At 45.4% G+C, this 25453-nt stretch overlaps 1 protein-coding gene and 1 long non-coding RNA gene across 5 annotated transcripts in view; one reads left to right on the top strand and one right to left on the bottom strand.

Annotated features, from left to right (window-relative positions):
- PAMR1 (peptidase domain containing associated with muscle regeneration 1) overlaps positions 1 to 25453 on the bottom strand; it is an 87768-nt gene that overhangs the window by 56286 nt on the left and 6029 nt on the right. The window contains exon 3 of one of the 4 annotated variants that reach the window (XM_077287023.1): positions 5734 to 5862. The exons of 1 other annotated variant lie outside the window; for it this stretch is intronic. In XM_077287023.1, coding sequence (XP_077143138.1) covers positions 5734 to 5862 — 129 coding nt within the window. Of the gene's footprint in view, position 1; positions 364 to 5733; positions 5863 to 25453 lie in introns of those variants that run through there. 2 more of the 4 variants (XM_077287026.1, XM_077287025.1) reach the window with 2 other exon arrangements.
- LOC143806467 (uncharacterized) overlaps positions 1 to 25453 on the top strand; it is a 100645-nt gene that overhangs the window by 673 nt on the left and 74519 nt on the right. The gene's annotated exons all lie outside the window — the stretch shown is intronic.

Below are 25453 nucleotides of genomic sequence, written 5' to 3' on the forward strand. Positions count from 1 at the left end.
CCAGTTACAATCTCGTCATCCCTTGGTCAAACAGCCGTCATCCAGGCAGGCTCCTCTCTGCGACCAGACACAGGTCGTTACGTCCTGAGCTCAGGCTCTCGGCGAGGATTACGGTGGGAGCGTGCATGCACACAGACGGGCACATACAAGCACTTGAATGCCTCAGTGCCCATCAGACTCAGCTTGCTGAACCACTAGAGACTTACAGAGACGACAGCATTAAAGGGGATCTACCGAAGTCTACAGAGGTGATACGAGGAGCGGCCCACCGCACTCACACGATCCTTAACCCCTCTGTGACCTTTGATGTACTATCCCGTCGAGGTGACCTGGGCCTATCTGACCCTCGACGGGATAGTACGTCATAGCCGATCGGCCGCGCTCACGGGGGGAGCGCGGCCGATCGCGGCCGGGTGTCAGCTGACTATCGCAGCTGACATCCGGCACTATGTGCCAGGAGCGGTCACGGACCGCCCCCGGCACATTAACCCCCGGCACACCGCGATCAAACATGATCGCGATGTGCCGGCGATGCAGGGAAGCATCGCGCAGGGAGGGGGCTCCCTGCGGGCTTCCCTGAGCCCCCCGCAGCAACGCGATGTGATCGCGTTGCTGCGAGGGTCTTACCTCCCTCCCTGCCTGCTCCAGACCCGGATCCAAGATGGCCGCGGATCCGGGTCCTGCAGGGAGGGAGGTGGCTTCACAGAAGCCTGCTCAGAGCAGGCACTGTGAAGAAGCCTGCACTTCTCTCAGATCGGTGATCTGTCAGAGTGCTATGCAAACTGGCAGATCACCGATCTGTATTGTCCCCCCCTGGGGCAAAGTAAAAAAGTTAAAAAAAATTTTTTCCAAATGTGTAAAAAAAAAAAAAAAAAAAAAAAATATTCCAAAATAATGAAAAAAAAAAAAAAATTATTCCCATAAATACATTTCTTTACCTAAATAAAAAAAAACAAACAATAAAAGTACACATATTTAGTATCGCCGCGTCCGTAACGACCCGACCTATAAAACTGGCCCACTAGTTAACCCCTTCAGTAAACACCGTAAGAAAAAAAAAAAAAAAACGAGGCAAAAAACAACGCTTTATTATCATACCGCCGAACAAAAAGTGGAATAACACGCGATCAAAAAGACAGATATAAATAACCATGGTACCGCTGAAAGCGTCATCTTGTCCCGCAAATAACGAGCCGCCATACAGCATGATCAGCAAAAAAATAAAAAAGTTATAGTCCTGAGAATAAAGCGATGCAAAAATAATTATTTTTTCCATAAAATAGTTTTTATCGTATAAAAGCGCCAAAACATAAAAAAATAATATAAATGAGATATCGCTGTAATCGTACTGACCCGAAGAATAAAACTGCTTTATCAATTTTACCAAACGCGGAATGGTATAAACGCCTCCCCCAAAAGAAATTCATGAATAGCTGGTTTTTGGTCATTCTGCCTCACAAAAATCGGAATAAAAAGCGATCAAAAAATGTGACGTGCCCAAAAATGTTACCAATAAAAACGTCAACTCGTCCCGCAAAAAACAAGACCTCACATGACTCTGTGGACCAAAATATGGAAAATTTATAGCTCTCAAAATGTGGTAACGCAAAAAATATTTTTTGCAATAAAAAGCGTCTTTCAGTGTGTGACGGCTGCCAATCATAAAAATCCGCTAAAAAACCCGCTATAAAAGTAAATCAAACCCCCCTTCATCACCCCCTTAGTTAGGGAAAAATAAAAAAAAAGTATTTATTTCCATTTTCCCATTAGGGCTAGGGTTAGGGCTAGGGTTGGGGCTAGGGTTAAGGCTACAGTTAGGGTTGGGGCTAAAGTTAGGGTTAGGGTTGGGGCTAAAGTTACGGTTAGGGTTTAGATTACATTTACGGTTGGGAATAGGGTTGGGATTAGGGTTAGGGGTGTGTCAGGGTTAGAGGTGTGGTTAGGGTTACTGTTGGGATTAGGGTTAGGGGTGTGTTTGGATTAGGGTTTCAGTCATAATTGGGGGGTTTCCACTGTTTCGGCACATCAGGGGCTCTCCAAACGCGACATGGCGTCCGATCTCAATTCCAGCCAATTCTGCGTTGAAAAAGTAAAACAGTGCTCCTTCCCTTCCGAGCTCTCCCGTGTGCCCAAACAGGGGTTTACCCCAACATATGGGGTATCAGCGTACTCAGGACAAATAGGACAACAACCTTTGGGGTCCAATTTCTCCTGTTACCCCTAGGAAAATACAAAACTGGGGGCTAAAAAATAATTTTTGTGGGAAAAAAAAGGATTTTTTATTTTCACGGCTCTGCGTTATAAACTGTAGTGAAACACTTGGGGGTTCAAAGTTCTTACAACACATCTAGATAAGTTCCTTGGGGGGTCTAGTTTCCAAAATGGGGTCACTTGTGCGGGGCTTCTACTGTTTAGGTACATTAGGGGCTCTGCAAACGCAATGTGACGCCTGCAGACCATTCCATCTAAGTCTGCATTCCAAATGGCGCTCCTTCCCTTCCGAGCCCTCCCATGCATCCAAACGGTGGTTCCCCCCACATATGGGGTATCAGCGCACTCAGGACAAATTGGACAACAACTTTTGGGGTCCAATTTCTCCTGTTACCCTCGGGAAAATACAAAACTGGGGGCTGAAAAATAATTTTTGTGGGAAAAAATTTTTGTTTTATTTTTACGGCTCTGCATTATAAACTTCTGTGAAGCCCTTGGTGGGTCAAAGCGCTCACCACACATCTAGATAAGTTCCTTAGGGGGTCTACTTTCCAACATGGTGTCACTTGTGGGGGGTTTCTACTGTTTAGGTACATTAGGGGCTCTGCAAACGCAATGTGACGCCTGCAGACCATTCCATCTAAGTCTGCATTCCAAATGGCGCTCCTTCTCTTCCGAGCCCTTCCATGCGTCCAAACGGTGGTTTCCCCCCACATATGGGGTATCAGCGCACTCAGGACAAATTGGACAACAACTTTTGGGGTCCAATTTCCCCTGTTACCCTCGGGAAAATACAAAACTGGGGGCTGAAAAATAATTTTTGTGGGAAAAAATTTTTGTTTTATTTTTACGGCTCTGCATTATAAACTTCTGTGAAGCCCTTGGTGGGTCAAAGCGCTCACCACACATCTAGATAAGTTCCTTAGGGGGTCTACTTTCCAACATGGTGTCACTTGTGGGGGGTTTCTACTGTTTAGGTACATTAGGGGCTCTGCAAACGCAATGTGACGCCTGCAGACCATTCCATCTAAGTCTGCATTCCAAATGGCGCTCCTTCCTTTCCGAGCCCTCCCATGCGCCCAAACAGTGGTTCTCCCCACATATGGTATATCATCGCACTCAGGACAACTTGGACAACAGATTTTGGGGTCCAATTTCTCCTGCTACCCTCGGGAAAATACAAAACTGGGGGCTAAAAAAATAATTTTTGTGGGAAAAAATTTTTGTTTTATTTTTACGGCTCTGCATTATTAACTTCTGTGAAGCCCTTGGTGGGTCAAAGCGCTCAAAACACATCTAGATAAGTTCCTTAGGGGGTCTACTTTTCAAAATGGTGTCACTTGTGGGGGGTTTCAATGTTTAGGCACATCAGTGGCTCTCCAAACGCAACATGGCGTCCCATCTCAATTCCTGTCAATTTTGCATTGAAAAGTCAAACGGTGCTACTTCCCTTCCGAGCTCTCCCATGCGCCCAAACAGTGGTTTATCGCCACATATGGGGTATCAGCGTACTCAGGACAAATTGTACAACAACTTTTGGGGTCCAATTTCTTCTCTTACCCTTGGGAAAATAAAAAATTGGGGGCGAAAAATAATTTTTGTGAAAAATATGATTTTTTATTTTTACGGTTCTGCATTATAAACTTCTGTGAAGTACTTGGTGGGTCAAAGTGCTCACCACACCTCTAGATAAGTTCCTTAGGGGGTCTACTTTCCAAAATGGTATCACTTGTGGGGGGTTTCAATGTTTAGGCACATCAGGGGCTCCCCAAACGCAACATGGTGTCCCATCTCAATTCTAGTCAATTTTGCATTGAAAAGTCAAATGGCGCTCCTTCGCTTCCGAGCTCTGTCATGCGCCCAAACAGTGGTTTACCCCCACATATGGGGTATCGGCGTACTCAGGACAAATTGTACAACAACTTTTGGGGTCCATTTTCTCCTGTTACCCTTGGTAAAATAAAACAAATTGGAGCTGAAGTAAATTTTTTGTGAAAAAAAGTTAAATGTTCATTTTTATTTAATCATTCCAAAAATTCCTGTGAAGCACCAGAAGGGTTAATAAACTTCTTGAATATGGTTTTGAGCACCTTGAGGGGTGCAGTTTTTAGAATGGTGTCACACATGGGTATTTTCTATCATATAGACCCCTCAAAATGACTTCAAATGAGATGTGGTCCCTAAAAAAAAATGGTGTTGTAAAAATGAGAAATTGCTGGTCAACTTTTAACCCTTATAACTCCCTAACAAAAAAAAATTTTGGTTCCAAAATTGTGCTGATGTAAAGTAGACATGTGGGAAATGTTACTTATTAAGTATTTTGCATGACATATCTCTGTGATTTAAGGGCATAAAAATTCAAAGTTGGAAAATTGCAAAATTTTCAAAATTTTCGCCAAATTTCCATTTTTTCTGCAAATAAACGCAGGTAATATCAAAGAAATTTTACCACTATCATGAAGTACAATATGTCACGAGAAAACAATCGGCAAGATTCGTTGAAGCGTTCCAGAGTTATAACCTCATAAAGGGACAGTGGTCAGAATTGTAAAAATTGGCCCGGTCATTAACGTGCAAACCACCCTTGGGGGTGAAGGGGTTAAAGTAAACACGACGGTGTATAATTCCATAACTGGGTTCTGCCTCGGGGGTTTAGCGTGGTTTTGTTAAGTTTGTAAGCTGCGGTGCTGCATCACCAATAGGCCACCCCTGGCATTCATCTGATTGTTCCAGTTTTCCAAGTTAATACTCGGTAGCCGCCATAGGAGTAACATAGTAACATAGTTAGCAAAAGCCATTTGTCCATCCAGTTCAGCCTAAATTCCCGTCAGAATAAATCCCCAGATCTACGTCTTTCTAAAGAACCTAATAACTGTAAGATACAATATTGTTGCGCTCCAGGAAGACATCCAGGCCTCTCTTGAACCCCTTGACTGAGTTCGCCATCACCACCTCCTCGGGGAATGAATTCCAGATTCTCACTGCCCTAACAGTAAAGCATTCTCTTCTATGTTGGTGGCAAAACCTTCTCTCCTCCAGACGCAGAGAGTGCCCCCTTGTGACCGTCAGGGTGCACAACTAGGTAAATTATAGTAACGTAGTTAACATTGCCATGACTGAGTGACGCAGCGCTGTGATCCCAGTCAGTTGTGACGGGTTTGTGTGAATTAACCTCTCACATTTTGTTGGTTGGTGGAAGCATAATCAGTCTTAGTTTAACAGTAAAAGTTGAATTGACAAGTTTAGTATTTACTGCTTTCCTTGTCCACGGCTTCCCTGTATCCTGAGGAGCCTACCTCAGTCCACAGCTTACACCATCACTCCATGCCCTTGGTAGATGTGCATTTTTTCTAAATTGATGATGCCTTCAGTGAAACATGGTGGTGGCAGTGACCTTATGTAGGACTGCATGAGTGCTACTGGTGTCATGTTGTTCTTTTTTTTCTTGTTGTATCTTGTAATTACCCCCACCCTACCCCCTTATATGTATTCCATAAAACTCCTCAAGTAGAGGGTACTTACTCATGCAGTCTCCACCATACCAGCCAACCCGACAATCAGAGCAGTATCTGCCCTTCACGTAAAAGTCGTCCAGTGAGCCGCCCCACGATCCATTGTTACAGGACTTACAGTTATCAAATATAGAGCATCCTGCAAAAAGTAGAGGCAGTATAATAGTATATTCCTGTACATAGGGCAGTATTATAGTAGTTATATTCTTGTACATAGGAGCAGTATTATAATAGTATATTCTTGTACATAGGGGCAGTATTATAGTAGTTATATTCTTGTACATATTGGCAGTATTATAGAAGGTATATTCTTGTTCATAGGAGAAGTATTATAGTAGTTATATTCTTGTACATATTGGCAGTATTATAGCAGTTATTTTCTTGTACATAGGAGAAGTATTATAGTAGTTATATTCTTGTACATAGGGGCAGTATTATAGTAGTTATATTCTTGTACATAGGAGCAGTATTATAGTAGCTATATTCTTGCACATAGGAGCAATAGTATATTGGCTATATTCTTGTAATAGGAGCAGTATTATAGTAGTTATATTCTTGTATATAGGAGCAGTATTATAGTAGTTATATTCTTGTATATAGGAGCAGTATTATCTATATATATAATTGTCTAAGGGGTACTTCCGTCTTTCTGTCGGCAACTTCCGTCACGGATATTCATTCGCTGATTGGTCTCGCCAGCTGGCTGTCATGGCTGCCGCGACCAATCAGCGACGGGCACAGTCCGATTAGTCCCTCCCTACTCCCCTGCAGTCACTGCCCGGCGCCCGCTCCATACTCCCCGCAGTCACGGCTCACACAGGGTTAATGCCAGCGGTAACGGACCGCGTTATGCCGCGGGTAACTCACTCTGTTACCACCGCTATTAACCCTGTGTGACCAAGTTTTTACTATTGAGGCTGCCTATGCAGCCTCAATAGTAAAAACATCTAATGTTAAAAATAATTAAAAAAAATAACAAATCATTATATACTCACCTTCCGCCGCCTTTCCGACGCTCCGGTGACCGGTCCATGCAAGCGGCAGGTTCCGGTGCTAAGGTTGATGTGCGACAAGGACCTGCCATGATGTCACGGTCATGTGACGGCGACGTCATCACAGGCCCTGCGCGCCTGCGCGAGAAGGACCTGCCATGACGTCACAGTCATGTGACCGCGACGTCATCGCAGGCCCTGCGCGCCTGCGCGAGAAGGACCTGCCGTGACGTCACGGTCATGTGACCGCGACATCATCACACCCTCGGACCGGAAGCTGCGGCCTGAACCGAACACAGGCGACAGAACTACAAGGGGCCCCTCGGAAGGTTAGTATATGTTTATTTTTTATTTTTTAACCTGTGACATACGTAGCTGGGCAATATACTACGTGGCTGGGCAATATACTACGTGACTGGCCAATATACTACGTAGCTCTGTGCTGTATACTACGTCGTTGTGCAATATACTACGTGGCTCTGTGCTGTATACTACGTCGCTATGCAATATACTACGTGGCTCTGTGCTGTATACTATTCCCCGGCCTCTCCCCTCTGTCAATCCCTGCACTGGCTCCCCATTACCCAGAGACTCCAGTACAAAAGCCTAACCATGACATACAAAGCCATCCACAACCTGTCTCCTCCATACATCTGTGACCTCGTCTCCCGGTACTTTCCTGCACGCAACCTCCGATCCTCACAAGATCTCCTTCTCTACTCATCTGTTATCTCCTCTTCCCACAATCGCATACAAGATTTCTCTCGTGCATCCCCCCTACTCTGGAACTCTCTACCACAACACATCAGATTCTCGCCTACCATCGAAACCTTCAAAAAGAACCTGAAGACCCACCTCTTCCAACAAGCCTACAACCTGCAGTAACCACCGATTGACCAAACCGCTACACGACCAGCTCTATCCTCACCTACTGTATCCTCACCCATCCCTTGTAGACTGTGGGCAGGGTCCTCTCTCCTCCCGTACCAGTTGTGACTTGTATTGTTCAAGATTATTGTACTTGTTTTTATTATGTATACCCCTCCTCACATGTAAAGCGCCATGAAATAAATGGCGCTATAATAATAAATAATAATAATAATAATAATAATACTACGTCACTGGGCAATACACTACGTCACTGGGCAATATTGTCACGGGAGACCTAGGCAGGAATGAGGTGATAACCCGGGCCCCTGAGATTTCCCTCAGACTAGGGGAACCCTGATTGACCCTCTACCTGAAGTTTGCACTGAAGGTGGGCATGTCCAGGGCTCCAGCCTCTCCCTATCACCTGTATTAACCCTAGGCTGAGAATACCACCCTCCACCCAGTGAAGTGTTAATAAACCAATACCCACAATAAGCACAGACAAGGATAACAGAAAATATACACCACACCGCAGTCAAACAGGAATACACTATAAATGCTCAGGGCAAAATAAACACAAATATAGGAAGGAGTAAATAAGACAAAGGGAAATATACTCCACCAGATACGATACTCCAACCACTAGCTCACCACACAAGACCCAGATAACCAAGCTCTAGACTGAAGCTATAATCGGCGACGCCCATTGTTCAGGAGAACTATTTAAAGGCAGTGGGCATGGCCCAGCTTCCAATCCGATCACCAGGTAAATTAACCCTGGACCAGCTAGACAAAATCTAGCCGACGCCAAAGAGCGCATAATGGACAAAAGCGGAATTACCGCTGTCTGTCGGACGACCTGGTCTGAACAGCGTCCGACATGACAAATATACTACGTAACTGGGCAATATACTACGTAACTGGGAAATATACTACGTGGCTGTATACTACGTCGCTGTGCAATATACTACGTGGCTCTATGCTGTATACTACGTAACTGGGCAATATACTACGTGGCTCTCTGCTGTATGCTACGTAACTGCAATATACTATGTCACTGGGCAATATACTACGTCACTGGGCAATATACAACTTAAATGGGCAATAGACTACGTCACTGGGCAATATACTACATCACTGGGCAATATACTATGTCACTGGGCAATATACTACGTGGACATGCATATTCTAGAATACCCGATGCGACTACTAAGTTATATTCTTGTACATAGGAGCAGTATTATAGTAGTTATATTCTTGTATATAGGAGCAGTATTATAGTAGTTATATACTTGTACATAGGGGCAGTATTATAGTAGTTATATTCTTGTATATAGGAGCAGCAGTATAGTAGTTATATTCTTGTACATAGGAGCAGTATTATAGTAGTTATATTCTTGTATATAGGAGCAGCAGTATAGTAGTTATATTCTTGTACATAGGAGCAGTATTATAGTAGTTATAGTCTTGTATATAGGAGCAGCAGTATAGTAGTTATATTCTTGTACATAGGAGCAGTATTATAGTAGTTATATTCTTGTATATAGGAGCAGTATTATAGTAGTTACATTCTTGTACATAGGAGCAGTATTATAGTAGTTATATTCTTGTACATAGGGGCAGTATTATAATAGTTATATTCTTGCACATAGGGGCAGTTGTTATGGTTCTCAATGGCAAGAGAACATAGCCCAGCAAACATAAGAACTAGCTCTTGGAAGGATGGAAACTAAACTGACCATGAACTAAACCTGCCGCACAACTAACAGTAGCCGGGTAGCGTAGCCTGCGTTTTATCCCTAGACGCCCAGCGCCGGCCGGAGGACTAACTAATCCTGGCAGAGGAAAATATAGTCCTGGTTCACCTCTAGAGAAATTTCCCCGAAAGGCAGACAGAGGCCCCCACAAATATTGGCGGTGATTTTAGATGAAATGACAAACGTAGTATGAAAATAGGTTTAGCAAAATTGAGGTCCGCTTACTAGATAGCCGGAAGACAGAAAGGGCACTTTCATGGTCAGCTGAAAACCCTATCAAAACACCATCCTGAAATTACTTTAAGACTCTAGTATTAACTCATAACATCAGAGTGGCAATTTCAGATCACAAGAGCTTTCCAGACACAGAAACGAAACTACAGCTGTGAACTGGAACAAAATGCAAAAACAAACAAGGACTAAAGTCCAACTTAGCTGGGAGTTGTCTAGCAGCAGGAACATGCACAGAAAGGCTTCTGATTACAATGTTGACCGGCATGGAAGTGACAGAGGATCAAGGCTAAATAGCGACTCCCACATCCTGATGGAAACAGGTGAACAGAGAGGATGATGCACACAGTTCAATTCCACCAGTGGCCACCGGGGGAGCCCAAAATCCAATTTCACAACAGTACCCCCCCCTCAAGGAGGGGGCACCGAACCCTCACCAGAACCACCAGGGCGATCAGGATGAGCCCTATGAAAGGCACGGACCAAATCGGAGGCATGAACATCAGAGGCAGTCACCCAAGAATTATCCTCCTGACCGTATCCCTTCCATTTGACCAGATACTGGAGTTTCCGTCTGGAAACACGGGAGTCCAAGATTTTTTCCACAACGTACTCCAACTCGCCCTCAACCAACACCGGAGCAGGAGGCTCAACGGAAGGCACAACCGGTACCTCATACCTGCGCAATAATGACCGATGAAAAACATTATGAATAGAAAAAGATGCAGGGAGGTCCAAACGGAAGGACACAGGGTTAAGAATCTCCAATATCTTGTACGGGCCGATGAACCGAGGCTTAAACTTGGGAGAAGAAACCCTCATAGGGACAAAACGAGAAGACAACCACACCAAGTCCCCAACACAAAGCCGAGGACCAACCCGACGCCGGCGGTTGGCAAAAAGCTGAGTCTTCTCCTGGGACAACTTCAAATTGTCCACTACCTGCCCCCAAATCTGATGCAACCTCTCCACCACAGCATCCACTCCAGGACAATCCGAAGATTCCACCTGACCAGAAGAAAATCGAGGATGAAACCCCGAATTACAGAAAAAGGGAGACACCAAGGTGGCAGAGCTGGCCCGATTATTGAGGGCAAACTCCGCTAAAGGCAAAAAAGCAACCCAATCATCCTGATCTGCAGACACAAAACACCTCAAATATGTCTCCAAGGTCTGATTCGTCCGCTCGGTCTGGCCATTAGTCTGAGGATGGAAAGCAGACGAGAAAGACAAATCTATGCCCATCCTAGCACAGAATGCTCGCCAAAATCTAGACACGAATTGGGTACCTCTGTCAGAAACGATATTCTCCGGAATACCATGCAAACGGACCACATTTTGAAAAAACAGAGGAACCAACTCGGAAGAAGAAGGCAACTTAGGCAGGGGAACCAAATGGACCATCTTAGAGAAACGATCACACACCACCCAGATGACAGACATCTTCTGAGAAACAGGAAGATCCGAAATAAAATCCATCGAGATGTGCGTCCAGGGCCTCTTCGGGATAGGCAAGGGCAACAACAATCCACTAGCCCGAGAACAACAAGGCTTGGCCCGAGCACAAACGTCACAAGACTGCACGAAGCCTCGCACACCTCGAGACAGGGAAGGCCACCAGAAGGACCTTGCCACCAAATCCCTGGTACCAAAGATTCCAGGATGACCTGCCAACGCAGAAGAATGAACCTCAGAAATGACTTTACTGGTCCAATCATCAGGAACAAACAGTCTACCAGGTGGGCAACGATCAGGTCTATCCGCCTGAAACTCCTGCAAGGCCCGCCGCAGGTCTGGAGAAACGGCAGACAATATCACTCCATCCTTAAGGATACCTGTAGGTTCAGAATTACCAGGGGAGTCAGGCTCAAAACTCCTAGAAAGGGCATCCGCCTTAACATTCTTAGAACCCGGCAGGTAGGACACCACAAAATTAAACCGAGAGAAAAACAACGACCAGCGCGCCTGTCTAGGATTCAGGCGTCTGGCGGACTCAAGATAAATTAGATTTTTGTGGTCAGTCAATACCACCACCTGATGTCTAGCCCCCTCAAGCCAATGACGCCACTCCTCAAAAGCCCACTTCATGGCCAAAAGCTCCCGATTCCCAACATCATAATTCCGCTCGGCGGGCGAAAATTTACGCGAGAAAAAAGCACAAGGTCTCATCACGGAGCAATCGGAACTTCTCTGCGACAAAACCGCCCCAGCTCCGATTTCAGAAGCGTCGACCTCAACCTGAAAAGGAAGAGCAACATCAGGCTGACGCAACACAGGGGCGGAAGAAAAGCGGCGCTTAAGCTCCCGAAAGGCCTCCACAGCAGCAGGGGACCAATCAGCAACATCAGCACCCTTCTTAGTCAAATCAGTCAATGGTTTAACAACATCAGAAAAACCAGCAATAAATCGACGATAAAAGTTAGCAAAGCCCAAAAATTTCTGAAGACTCTTAAGAGAAGAGGGTTGCGTCCAATCACAAATAGCCTGAACCTTGACAGGATCCATCTCGATGGAAGAGGGGGAAAAAATATATCCCAAAAAGGAAATCTTTTGAACCCCAAAAACGCACTTAGAACCCTTCACACACAAGGAATTAGACCGCAAAACCTGAAAAACCCTCCTGACCTGCTGGACATGAGAGTCCCAGTCATCCGAAAAAATCAAAATATCATCCAGATACACAATCATAAATTTATCCAAATAATCACGGAAAATGTCATGCATAAAGGACTGAAAGACTGAAGGGGCATTTGAAAGACCAAAAGGCATCACCAAATACTCAAAGTGGCCCTCGGGCGTATTAAATGCGGTCTTCCACTCATCCCCCTGCTTAATTCGCACCAAATTATACGCCCCACGGAGATCTATCTTAGAGAACCACTTGGCCCCCTTTATGCGAGCAAACAAATCAGTCAGCAGTGGCAACGGATATTGATATTTAACCGTGATTTTATTCAAAAGCCGATAATCAATGCACGGCCTCAAAGAGCCATCTTTCTTAGCCACAAAGAAAAAACCGGCTCCTAAGGGAGATGACGAAGGACGAATATGTCCCTTTTCCAAGGACTCCTTTATATATTCTCGCATAGCAGCATGTTCAGGCACAGACAGATTAAATAAACGACCCTTAGGGTATTTACTACCCGGAATCAAATCTATGGCACAATCGCACTCCCGGTGCGGAGGTAATGAACCAAGCTTAGGTTCTTCAAAAACGTCACGATATTCAGTCAAGAATTCAGGAATCTCAGAGGGAATAGATGATGAAATGGAAACCACAGGTACGTCCCCATGCGTCCCCTTACATCCCCAGCTTAACACAGACATAACTTTCCAGTCAAGGACTGGGTTATGAGATTGCAGCCATGGCAATCCAAGCACCAACACATCATGTAGGTTATACAGCACAAGAAAGCGAATAATCTCCTGGTGATCCGGATTAATCCGCATAGTTACTTGTGTCCAGTATTGTGGTTTATTGCTAGCCAATGGGGTGGAGTCAATCCCCTTCAGGGGTATAGGAGTTTCAAGAGGCTCCAAATCATACCCACAGCGTTTGGCAAAGGACCAATCCATAAGACTCAAAGCGGCGCCAGAGTCGACATAGGCATCCGCGGTAATAGATGATAAAGAACAAATCAGGGTCACAGATAGAATAAACTTAGACTGTAAAGTGCCAATTGAAACAGACTTATCAAGCTTCTTAGTACGCTTAGAGCATGCTGAAATAACATGAGTTGAATCACCGCAATAGAAGCACAACCCATTTTTTCGTCTAAAATTCTGCCGTTCACTTCTGGACAGAATTCTATCACATTGCATATTCTCTGGCGTCTTCTCAGTAGACACCGCCAAATGGTGCACAGGTTTGCGCTCCCGCAGACGCCTATCGATCTGGATAGCCATTGTCATGGACTCATTCAGACCCGCAGGCACAGGGAACCCCACCATAACATCCTTAATGGCATCAGAGAGACCCTCTCTGAAATTCGCCGCCAGGGCGCACTCATTCCACTGAGTAAGCACAGCCCATTTACGGAATTTCTGGCAGTATATTTCAGCTTCGTCTTGCCCCTGAGATAGGGACATCAAGGCCTTTTCCGCCTGAAGTTCTAACTGAGGTTCCTCATAAAGCAACCCCAAGGCCAGAAAAAACGCATCCACATTGAGCAACGCAGGATCCCCTGGAGCCAATGCAAAAGCCCAATCCTGAGGGTCGCCCCGGAGCAAGGAAATCACAATCCTGACCTGCTGAGCAGGATCTCCAGCAGAGCGAGATTTCAGGGACAAAAACAACTTGCAATTATTTTTGAAATTTTGAAAGCAAGATCTATTCCCCGAGAAAAATTCAGGCAAAGGAATTCTAGGTTCAGATATAGGAACCTGAACAACAAAATCTTGTAAATTTTGAACTTTCGTGGTGAGATTATTCAAACCTGCAGCTAAACTCTGAATATCCATTTTAAACAGGTGAACACAGAGCCATTCCAGGATTAGAAGGAGAGAGAGAGAGAAAGGCTGCAATATAGGCAGACTTGCAAGAGATTCAATTACAAGCACACTCAGAACTGAAGGAAAAAAAAAAAAAATCTTCAGCAGACTTCTCTTTTCTCTCCTTTCTCTGTCAATTAATTTAACCCTTTTTGGCCGGTCAAACTGTTATGGTTCTCAATGGCAAGAGAACATAGCCCAGCAAACATAAGAACTAGCTCTTGGAAGGATGGAAACTAAACTGACCATGAACTAAACCTGCCGCACAACTAACAGTAGCCGGGTAGCGTAGCCTGCGTTTTATCCCTAGACGCCCAGCGCCGGCCGGAGGACTAACTAATCCTGGCAGAGGAAAATATAGTCCTGGCTCACCTCTAGAGAAATTTCCCCGAAAGGCAGACAGAGGCCCCCACAAATATTGGCGGTGATTTTAGATGAAATGACAAACGTAGTATGAAAATAGGTTTAGCAAAATTGAGGTCCGCTTACTAGATAGCAGGAAGACAGAAAGGGCACTTTCATGGTCAGCTGAAAACCCTATCAAAACACCATCCTGAAATTACTTTAAGACTCTAGTATTAACTCATAACATCAGAGTGGCAATTTCAGATCACAAGAGCTTTCCAGACACAGAAACGAAACTACAGCTGTGAACTGGAACAAAATGCAAAAACAAACAAGGACTAAAGTCCAACTTAGCTGGGAGTTGTCTAGCAGCAGGAACATGCACAGAAAGGCTTCTGATTACAATGTTGACCGGCATGGAAGTGACAGAGGATCAAGGCTAAATAGCGACTCCCACATCCTGATGGAAACAGGTGAACAGAGAGGATGATGCACACAGTTCAATTCCACCAGTGGCCACCGGGGGAGCCCAAAATCCAATTTCACAACAGGCAGTATTATAGTAGTTATATTCTTGTACATAGGGGCAGTATTATAGTAGTTATATTCTTGCACATAGGGGCAGTAATATAGTAGTTATATTCTTGTACATAAGGGACAGTATTTGTCAGGACTCTGAACATTTTTTATTACCTTTTTGTGCATTACTGCCCTTTTCCAAGATGGCGTCTTTGGTCTCATGTGCACTGTGTCTTCCTGCTATAAAACTCCACCCCAGCCTTCAGTCTGTGCTAGAGTATTCTGCCTTTCATCCAGCTCCTGACCTCTGGTGACTCCCTGGCTATATACCTGCTCCTGTGAACCTGTGGGGTTATCCTGCTACTCTGCTCTGAGTTCCTGCTGCATACACCAGTTCCAGTAATCCTCCTTCATCTGCTGCTCGTGTTTACTTCCATCTGCATTTGCTGGACATGTAAGCTGTTTCTGCTTTGCAAGAACCTGAGACTGTTACCCAGGCCTCCCTGGTTGAGCTAAGATATTGTTTGAACTGCCTTATAAGCATATCTATCTGTGTTTTGGACTAAGCAAGGACTTATTCGTGTCAAGTATCCTCAAGAATAATTGTGCTTCATAGACTTTCTGCGTGATTGCATTTTCCTCTGAAGTTTCCTATAGACTGCTGAGCTGCATTTGTTATTTGCACCAAGTGTTGTGGACTTGAGTTTCTCTCTGCACCTGTTTGTATCACCGTGTGATAATATAGACTTTACCACTTATAAAACTGTGTCCTGTAGTTGTCTTGTTCCACGCAAAGAGTCTCCTGAGTTATCCCCTATAATTATTACAGGATCTAGCCTAAAAAAAAAAGGAGTCTGCAGAAAGCAGACTAGAGCAGGTGTTTTCCATAATTAGATCACTGCAGAAAGATATGGAAGGTCTGCAAAAGAAGTTTGGAAGCTTTGAACACAATCAACAAGTGTTTGGACAGACTTTGCAGGACTTAAGCACCCGCATGGCAGCCCAGAAAAACAAACTTGCTGGCATAGAGTCCCAGTATGGACGGGCTTTTCTGTTGTGAATTCCGTTCTCGGGCTCCATCCTGTAGTCGTGAATGGTACTTTGGTGAGTTCTGTCCTTGGACACCCTCTGGTGGCTTTGAGTGGAACTGCTGATCTTTGAGCTTGGCTTTCTCAGCTGCTCTCGTTTATTGCTGCTGCTGGCTTCCCTATTTTACTCTGCCCAGGTCGTTAGTTCATGCCAGCTGTCAATGTCTCAGTACTGGTTCAGATCTCTCTTGGATTTCTCAGATGACCTGTCTACTCCAGCAGAAGCTAAGTCCTCGCTAGTTCATTTGCTGTTCATTGGTTTTTGAATATAGTTATTTTCTCAGTACGTTATGTTTCCAGTCCAGCTTGCTATTATGATATTTCCTTGCTAGCTGGAAGCTCTGGGGGTGCAGAGCTGCACCTCCACACCGTGAGTCGGTGTGGAGGTCTTTTTGCACACTCTGCGTGGTTTTTGTAGTTTTTAATACTGACCGCGTAATTCCCTTTCCTATCCTCTGTCTTTCTAGAGAAGATTCGGCCTCCTTTGCTAAAATCTGTTTCAATCCTGTGTTTGTTACTTTCCTCTTAACTCACAGTCAATATTTGTGGGGGCTACCTCTACTTTGGGGAATTTCTCTGAGGCAAGGTAGGCTGCTATTTCTATCTTTAGGGGTAGTTAGTGTTGTGAATTCCGTTCTCGGACTCCCTCCTGTGGTCATGAATGGTACTTTGGTTAGTTCTGCTCTTGGACTCCCTCTGGTGGCTTCGAGCGGAACTGCTGGTCACTGAGGTTGGCTTTATCAGCTGCTCTCGTTTATTTCTTTGCTGGCTTCCTGTCTAGTATTATAAAAGATGAACTAGCTCGATCTGAGTCACCACAAGAGCTAGAGACATTTATACAGCATTGTGTGCGCATTGACATTCGCCTTACTGAGCGTAGGCAGGAGAAATTTGCTGCATATAACCGTATTTCTAACTTTTCCCTTCCTTCCAAAGAGCCTGCAGGTAAAACCTCTTGGGAGGTGGAGGAGGTGCCCATGCAAATTGATTCCATTCAGAGGCGCGAGATCAATGAGCGCCGGGAGCATCGCCTTCGTGAAAGTCTATGTTTCTACTGCGGCCAGTCTGACCACTTCTTGATCAATTGTCCTAAGTGTCCTAGACGGCCTAACAAGGTGCTAGCAGCAGTAGGGGAGTATGACAACTGTGATGATAAATCTGACATCTCTGAATGTAGCCTGCCTTTAAATGCTGTATTCCATTCACTTTCTATGACTTCAACCCCCAAGGAGCTGAAGAAGAAGAACTCTCACTGTTCTCTCCCTATTAAGATCCTGTGTTCAGGATAGTGGATTTCCAGTGCAGCTATGATTGACTCAGGTGCAGGTGGCAATTTCATGGATATTGCATTTGCCAAGGAACATGGTATTGAAATTCAGCAAAGAGCCTCTCCAATTACCATGGAAACAGTGGATGGGTCACCTTTAATCTCTGTGCCTGTGGATCAGGAGACCATACACCCCTTGAAATTTTGTTGGAGCCTAATCATCAGGAGCAACTTTCTTTCTTGCTAATTTCTTCTCATTTTCCTGTGATTTTAGGCATTCCTTGGTTGCGTTCTCAGAACCCAATTATCAACTGGGAGACCAAGGAGATTATCTTTCCAACAAGGAGCAACTCAGCGTTAACAGAAGCTGTCCCTGAGTCCACGGCTACGGAACCACATGTACAGGTATTTTCTTTACCTCCAGCATATAAAGAGTTCTCTGACATCTGTGACAAGAAGAATGCAGATCAGCTTCCTCCGCACAGGCATTATGACTGTCCCATTGAGCTGCTTCCTGGGGCAGCTATTCTTTTTGGTAACGTATACCCTTTGGCGGTACCTGAGCTTCAAGCCTTAAAGGAGTATATTGATGAAAATATGGCCAAAGGCTTCATACGTCCTTCTTCCTCACCAGCAGGGGCACCTATATTTTTTTGTAAAAAAGAAGGATGGGACCATGAGACCCTGTGTTGACTATCAGGAACTCAATAAGGTAACCGTACGAAACCGTTACCCTTTGCCTCTGATTCCCGAATTACTGGAAAGAGTCCGCCATGCTAAGGTGATCTCTAAACTGGATCTTCGTGGGGCTTATAATTTGGTGCGTATTTGTCCAGGGGATGAGTGGAAGACAGCATTCCGATGCCGGTATGGACACTTTGAATATCTCGTGATGCCCTTCGGGCTTTGTAATGCCCCTGCAACGTTTCAACACCTTGCTAATGACATTTTCAGAGATTTGTTGGACCAGTTTGTGGTGATCTATTTGGACGATATTCTAATCTTTTCTGACTCTCTACAGGAACATGAAGAACATGTCAAAGCTGTTTTAAGATGTCTGAAAGAGAACCATCTGTATATCAAGCCGGAGAAATGAGAGTTCCATCGTTCTGAGATACAGTTCTTAGGTTATATCATCTCTACCCAGGGGCTGAACATGGAATCTGGTAAGATTCAGGCTATCCTTGACTGGCCGGTACCCAAGAACGTTAATGAGGTCCAATGTTTTATTGGTTTTGCAAATTTCTACAGACGCTTCATTCGAAATTTTTCTGATATTGTCCGTCCCATCACTTCCTTGACAAAGAAGGAAAAGCCCTTTAAGTGGTCATCACAGGCTCAAGAAGCTTTTGATCGGCTTAAGATCTGTTTCACATCAGCACCGCTGTTGATACACCCAGATCCAACACTTTCATTCATTGTGGAGGTGGACGCTTCTGATAATGCTTTGGGGGCTATTCTCTCCCAAAGAACTGGAGAGAAGGGTCTGCTACATCCTTGTGCTTTCTTTTCCCGTAGACTAACCTCAGCAGAGAAGAATTACGACGTGGGAGACAAGGAATTGCTGGCTATTATTGCGGCTTTCAAAGAATGGAGGCATCATCTGCAAGGAGCTGCACAACAGATCATAGTGCTAACTGACCATCTCAATCTAGAGTTCTTTAGATCCGCTAGATGTCTTTCTCCTCATCAGGCTCGTTAGAACTTATTTTTAAATCAATTTAACTTTGTTATCTCGTACCGTCCAGGTTCTCGTAATGGGAAGGCTGATGCTTTATCCCGAATCCATGCTGCGGATTCCGTACCTGGAGCCCCGTCCAAGACCATTCTATCTGATGCCAATTTCATCTGAGTTATCCCCGATCAGGACTTGTGGAAGGAGTGCAGGGAGGCCTATGACGGTGATGTATTTCTGGCCAACCCACCTGTGGATATTAATCTTGTCTTCAAGGGTGGCATGTGGTTCAGAGATCGACGTATCTACATCCCTGAGGTCGTCCGTCTGCAGATCCTCAAGTTGGTACATGACTCCAAGTTGGCTGGTCACAGGGGGGTACAGAAGACACAAGAGTTCCTGAGCCGATTCTTCTGGTGGCCAACTTGCCTGAAGGATACCAAGGACTATGTTCTCAAGACAAGACTCCTCATGTGGCACCTACGGGTCTTCTACAACCATTTCCTGTTCTGTCCCGCCCTTGGGGGTCTATATCAATGGACTTTATTGTGGAGCTGTCTACATCGGGGGGCATGAATAGAATCATGGTGGTAGTTGATCGCCTGACTAAAGCTGCTCATTTTGTTCCATGCACCAGCCTCCCCTCAGCTAAAGATACAGTGAACTTGGTTATACAGAATGTCTTTCGGTTGCATGGGGTTCCGGATGAGATCATCTCTGACCGTGGAGCACAGTTCACTTCAAGATTCTGGAAGGGGTTTTGCTCTGCACTCAATATTAATGTCTGTCTCTCTTCCGCTTACCATCCCCAGACAAATGGTCAGACTGAGCGTACCAACCAGACGCTGGAGCAATATCTAAGATGCTATGTCAGCCATCTCCAGGATAGTTGGTTGAAGTTGCTGCCGTTAGCCGAATTTTCATATAATAATTCTCAGAGCGCCTCCACTAAATTTACACCTTTCTTTGCCAATCTGGGTTATCATCCATTTATTTTACCTAGGTCTCCAATTAATTCTCCGGTTCCGGCAGTGGAGGAAAGGCTGACTGCGATGAGACAAAATCTGGAGGTTCTGAAGGAATCCCTGACCACAGCTCAAGAACGTTATAAGAGATCGGCTGATAGATTCCGTAAACCTGCACCCATGTTCAAGGTAGGAGATTCCGTGTGGTTAGTGCAGCGCCCCAGAGTCCTGGTCGTTGCAGTACTGATGCTCCGCCGCTAAGGGGGGCTATGGTACGTCTGATGGCACAGAAGGAGTTCACCTGACCAGGTATCACAGACACCAATACACTTCACAGTCTGGCCTCCAGGGGGAGCTAAGGGCGCTATGTATTAGGCCACTCCTCACAGTCTGGTAAAACTGGGGGTTAGATAGGAAGTTGAAAAAGAAGCTGACTGGGTTGGAACCAGGCAACATCCTGTGGCAGATGGTGTTGCAGGGGAAGATTCAGGGGGTCCCTGTCAGGGGTGGGATCCTGACAGAGGCCTAGCGAACAGGAAAGAACGTTACGGGACCGCGCCTGCACCTGATCGCGGCGGTACCCTAAGAAAGGACAAGAAGCGAGGTTTATTGTGCTGAGTGAGAAACGAGATCAACGCAACAAGGAGAAACACCAGTAGGAGTCGTGCTGTAAGACCGAGGCAACATCCTACTGAGGCGCGCAGCCGGTGGCCGGAAACGCCGAGGAAGTATTGAGCTCCAGGCCTTACTTCAAACCTATGGCAGGACAGTCAGTTATAGGCGGGCTGTCTCACTCAAATCACCTAAGAAGACATAGGGGGCAACAGTTGGAGAGGGGCGACTGTTGTGAATTAGACTTTTTTGGCTCCCTCTTGTGGTCACTAGTGATATGACTCTGGGATTGTCTTTCCTCAGTTTGGCACCCACCTGGGTCGTTAGTCCAGGGGTGTTGCTATATTAACTTCCTGGTTTCTCAGTCCAGTGCCTGGCATCGTTGTAATCAGTTCCTTTCTGTTTGCTCCTGTCTGCTGGTCTTGGATCTTGCAAAAATTAGCTAAGTCCTGCTTCCTTGTTTTTTGGTTATTTGCTTTGCTCTTATCTTTTGTCCAGCTTGTACTAAATGTGATTCCTGATTTTGCTGGAAGCTCTAGGGGGCTGGTGTTCTCCCCCCGGGCCGTTAGACGGTTCGGGGGTTCTTGAATATCCAGCGTGGAAATTTTGATAGGGTTTTTGCTGACCATATAAGTCATCTTACTATATTCTGCTATTAGTCAGTGGGCCACTCTTTGCTAAATATCTAGTTCATTCTTACGTTTGTCTTTTCTCCTTACCTCACCGTTATTATTTGTTGGGGGCTTGTATCCAACTTTTGGGGTCTTTTCTCTGGAGGCAAGAAAGGTCTATCTTTTCCCTTCTAGGGTTAGTTAGTTCTCCGGCTGGCGCGAGACGTCTAGAACCAACGTAGGCACGTTCCCCGGCTGCTGCTATTTGTGGTGCTAGGATTAGATATATGGTCAGCCCAGTTACCACTGCCCTATGAGCTGGTTTTTTGTGTTTGCAGACTTGGTATGTACTTTTGAGACCCTCTGCCATTGGGGTCATAACAGTATGCCAGGCCAAGGTTGAATGTTTAATGCATTGCAGAAGTGGGATTACAAGAAAGGAAAGTCTGAGTTTTTTTTTTTTTTTTTTCTTTCCTCTCTTTTTTCCTCCCCTTTACCTCTGAGTGGCTTGTGCTTGCTGCAGACATGAATGTCCAGACTTTGATTACAAGTGTGGATCAGCTTGCTGCTCGTGTGCAGGGCATACAAGATTTTGTTACCAGTAGTCCAATGTCTGAACCTAAAATACCTATTCCTGAACTGTTCTCTGGAGACCGATTTAAGTTTAGGAATTTCAGGAATAATTGTAAATTGTTTCTATCTCTGAGACCCCGTTCATCTGGAGACTCAGCTCAGCAAGTTAAAATTGTTATCTCTTTCTTACGGGGCGACCCTCAGGATTGGGCCTTCTCGCTAGCGCCAGGAGATCCGGCATTGGCAAATATTGATGCGTTTTTTCTGGCGCTCGGATTGCTTTACGAGGAACCCAATCTTGAAATTCAGGCAGAAAAAGTCTTGCTGGCTATTTCTCAGGGTCAGGATGAAGCTGAAGTGTATTGCCAAAAATTTCGGAAATGGTCCGTGCTTACTCAGTGGAATGAGTGTGCTCTGGCCGCAAATTTCAGAAATGGCCTTTCTGAAGCCATTAAGAATGTGATGGTGGGTTTCTCCATTCCTACAGGTCTGAATGATTCCATGGCGCTGGCTATTCAAATTGACCGGCATTTGCGGGAGCGCAAAGCCGCGAATCCTCTGGTGGTGTTGTCTGAACAAACACCTGATTTAATGCAATGTGATAGAATTCAGACTAGAAATGAACGGAAAAATCATAGACGTCAGAATGGGTTGTGTTTTTACTGTGGTGATTCTACACATGTTATATCAGCATGCTCTAAACGCCTAACTAGGGTTGTTAGTCCTGTCGCCATTGGTAATTTGCAACCTAAATTTATTTTGTCTGTGACTTTAATTTGCTCATTGTCCTCCTACCCTGTTATGGCGTTTGTGGATTCAGGTGCTGCCCTGAGTCTTATGGATCTGTCGTTTGCCAAGCGCTGTGGTTTTGTTCTTGAGCCGTTGGTAAATCCTATCCCTCTTAGAGGTATTGATGCTACGCCATTGGCAGAAAATAAACCGCAGTTTTGGACACAGGTAACCATGTGCATGACTCCTGAACATCGGGAGGTGATTCGTTTTCTTGTTCTGCATAAAATGCATGATTTGGTCGTTTTGGGTCTGCCATGGTTACAGACCCATAATCCAGTCTTGGATTGGAAGGCAATGTCTGTGTCAAGTTGGGGCTGTCAGGGAATTCATGGTGATTCCCCGCCGGTGTCTATTGCTTCCTCTACTCCTTCGGAAGTTCCTGAGTATTTGTCTGATTACCAGGATGTATTCAGCGAGTCCAGGTCCGGTGCTCTTCCTCCTCATAGGGACTGTGACTGCGCTATAGATTTGATTCCAGGTAGTAAATTTCCTAAGGGAAGATTATTTAATCTGTCTGTACCTGAGCATACCGCAATGCGTTCGTATATCAAGGAATCTCTGGAGAAGGGGCATATCCGTCCATCCTCTTCCCCTCTTGGTGCGGGATTCTTTTTTGTGGCCAAGAAGGACGGATCTTTGAGACCTTGTATTGACTATCGGCTTCTGAATAAAATCACTGTTAAATTTCAGTATCCTTTGCCTCTGTTGTCGGACTTGTTTGCCCGGATTAAAGGTGCCAAGTGGTTCACCAAGATAGATCTTCGTGGTGCGTACAACCTTGTGCGCATTAAGCAAGGAGATGAATGGAAAACTGCATTTAATACGCCCGAAGGTCATTTTGAGTACTTGGTGATGCCTTTCGGGCTCTCTAATGCTCCTTCAGTGTTTCAGTCCTTTATGCATGATATTTTCCGGAAGTATCTGGATAAATTTATGATTGTTTATCTGGATGATATTCTGGTTTTTTCTGATGATTGGGACTTGCATGTAGAGCAGGTCAGGATGGTGTTTCAGGTTTTGCGTGAGAATGCTTTGTTTGTTAAGGGCTCAAAGTGTCTCTTTGGAGTACAGAAGGTTCCCTTTTTGGGTTTTATTTTTTCCCCTTCTGCGGTGGAGATGGACCCAGTCAAGGTCCGAGCTATTCATGATTGGACTCAACCCACGTCAGTTAAGAGTCTTCAGAAGTTCTTGGGTTTTGCTAACTTCTACCGTCGTTTTATCGCTAATTTTTCTAGCGTTGTTAAACCTTTGACGGATATGACCAAGAAAGGTTCTGATGTTGCTAACTGGGCTCCTGCAGCCGTGGAAGCCTTTCAAGAGTTGAAGCGCCGGTTTACTTCGGCGCCTGTTTTGTGCCAGCCTGATGTCTCACTTCCCTTTCAGGTTGAAGTGGATGCTTCTGAGATTGGGGCAGGGGCCGTTTTGTCGCAGAGAGGCCCTGGTTGCTCTGTAATGAGACCATGTGCTTTTTTCTCTAGGAAGTTTTCGCCTGCTGAGCGGAATTATGATGTTGGCAATCGGGAGTTGTTAGCCATGAAGTGGGCATTTGAGGAGTGGCTTCATTGGCTCGAGGGTGCTAAGCATCGTGTGGTGGTCTTGACTGATCACAAAAATCTGATGTATCTCGAGTCTGCTAAACGCCTGAATCCTAGACAGGCCCGCTGGTCATTGTTTTTCTCCTGTTTTGACTTTGTGGTCTCGTATTTACCAGGTTCAAAGAATGTGAAGGCTGATGCTCTTTCAAGGAGCTTTGTGCCTGACTCTCCTGGAGTCGCAGAACCAGTTGGTATTCTCAAAGAGGGAGTTATCCTGTCAGCCATTTCTCCGGATTTGCGACGTGTGTTGCAGAGATTTCAGGCTGGTAGACCTGACTCTTGTCCACCTGACAGACTGTTTGTTCCTGATAAGTGGACCAGCAGAGTCATTTCCGAGGTTCATTCCTCGGTGTTGGCAGGGCATCCGAGAATTTTTGGCACCAGAGATCTGGTGGCTAGGTCCTTTTGGTGGCCTTCCTTGTCACGGGATGTGCGGTCATTTGTGCAGTCCTGTGGGACTTGTGCTCGAGCTAAGCCTTGCTGTTCTCGTGCCAGCGGGTTGCTCTTGCCCTTGCCTGTCCCGAAGAGGCCTTGGACACATTTCCATGGATTTCATTTCAGATCTTCCGGTGTCTCAGGGCATGTCTGTCATCTGGGTGGTATGTGATCGCTTTTCCAAGATGGTCCATTTGGTATCTTTGCCTAAGCTGCCTTCCTCTTCCGATCTGGTTCCTTTGTTCTTTCAGAATGTGGTTCGTTTACACGGCATTCCTGAGAATATTGTGTCTGACAGAGGATCCCAGTTTGTTTCCAGGTTCTGGCGATCCTTTTGTGCTAAGATGGGCATTGATTTGTCGTTTTCGTCTGCCTTTCATCCTCAGACTAATGGACAAACGGAGCGAACTAATCAGACTCTGGAGGCTTATTTGAGGTGTTTTGTTTCTGCAGATCAGGATGATTGGGTGACCTTCTTGCCGTTGGCTGAGTTTGCCCTTAATAATCGGGCTAGTTCCGCTACTTTGGTTTCGCCATTTTTTTGCAACTCTGGTTTCCATCCTCGTTTTTCCTCGGGACATGTGGAGCCTTCTGACTGTCCTGAGGTAGATTCCGTGGTGGATAGGTTGCAGCGGATCTGGAATCATGTGGTGGACAACTTGAAGTTGTCACAGGAGAAGGCTCAGCGTTTTGCCAACCGCCGCCGCGGTGTGGGTCCCCGACTTCGTGTTGGGGATTTGGTATGGCTGTCTTCTCGATTTGTTCCTATGAAGGTCTCCTCCCCTAAATTTAAGCCTCGCTTCATCGGTCCTTACAAGATATTGGAAATCCTTAATCCTGTGTCCTTTCGCTTGGATCTTCCGGTGTCGTTTGCCATTCACAACGTGTTCCATAGGTCTTTGTTGCGGCGGT

Source organism: Ranitomeya variabilis, chromosome 2 (assembly GCF_051348905.1).
Source record: "Ranitomeya variabilis isolate aRanVar5 chromosome 2, aRanVar5.hap1, whole genome shotgun sequence".
Classification (NCBI taxonomy): domain Eukaryota; kingdom Metazoa; phylum Chordata; class Amphibia; order Anura; family Dendrobatidae; genus Ranitomeya; species Ranitomeya variabilis.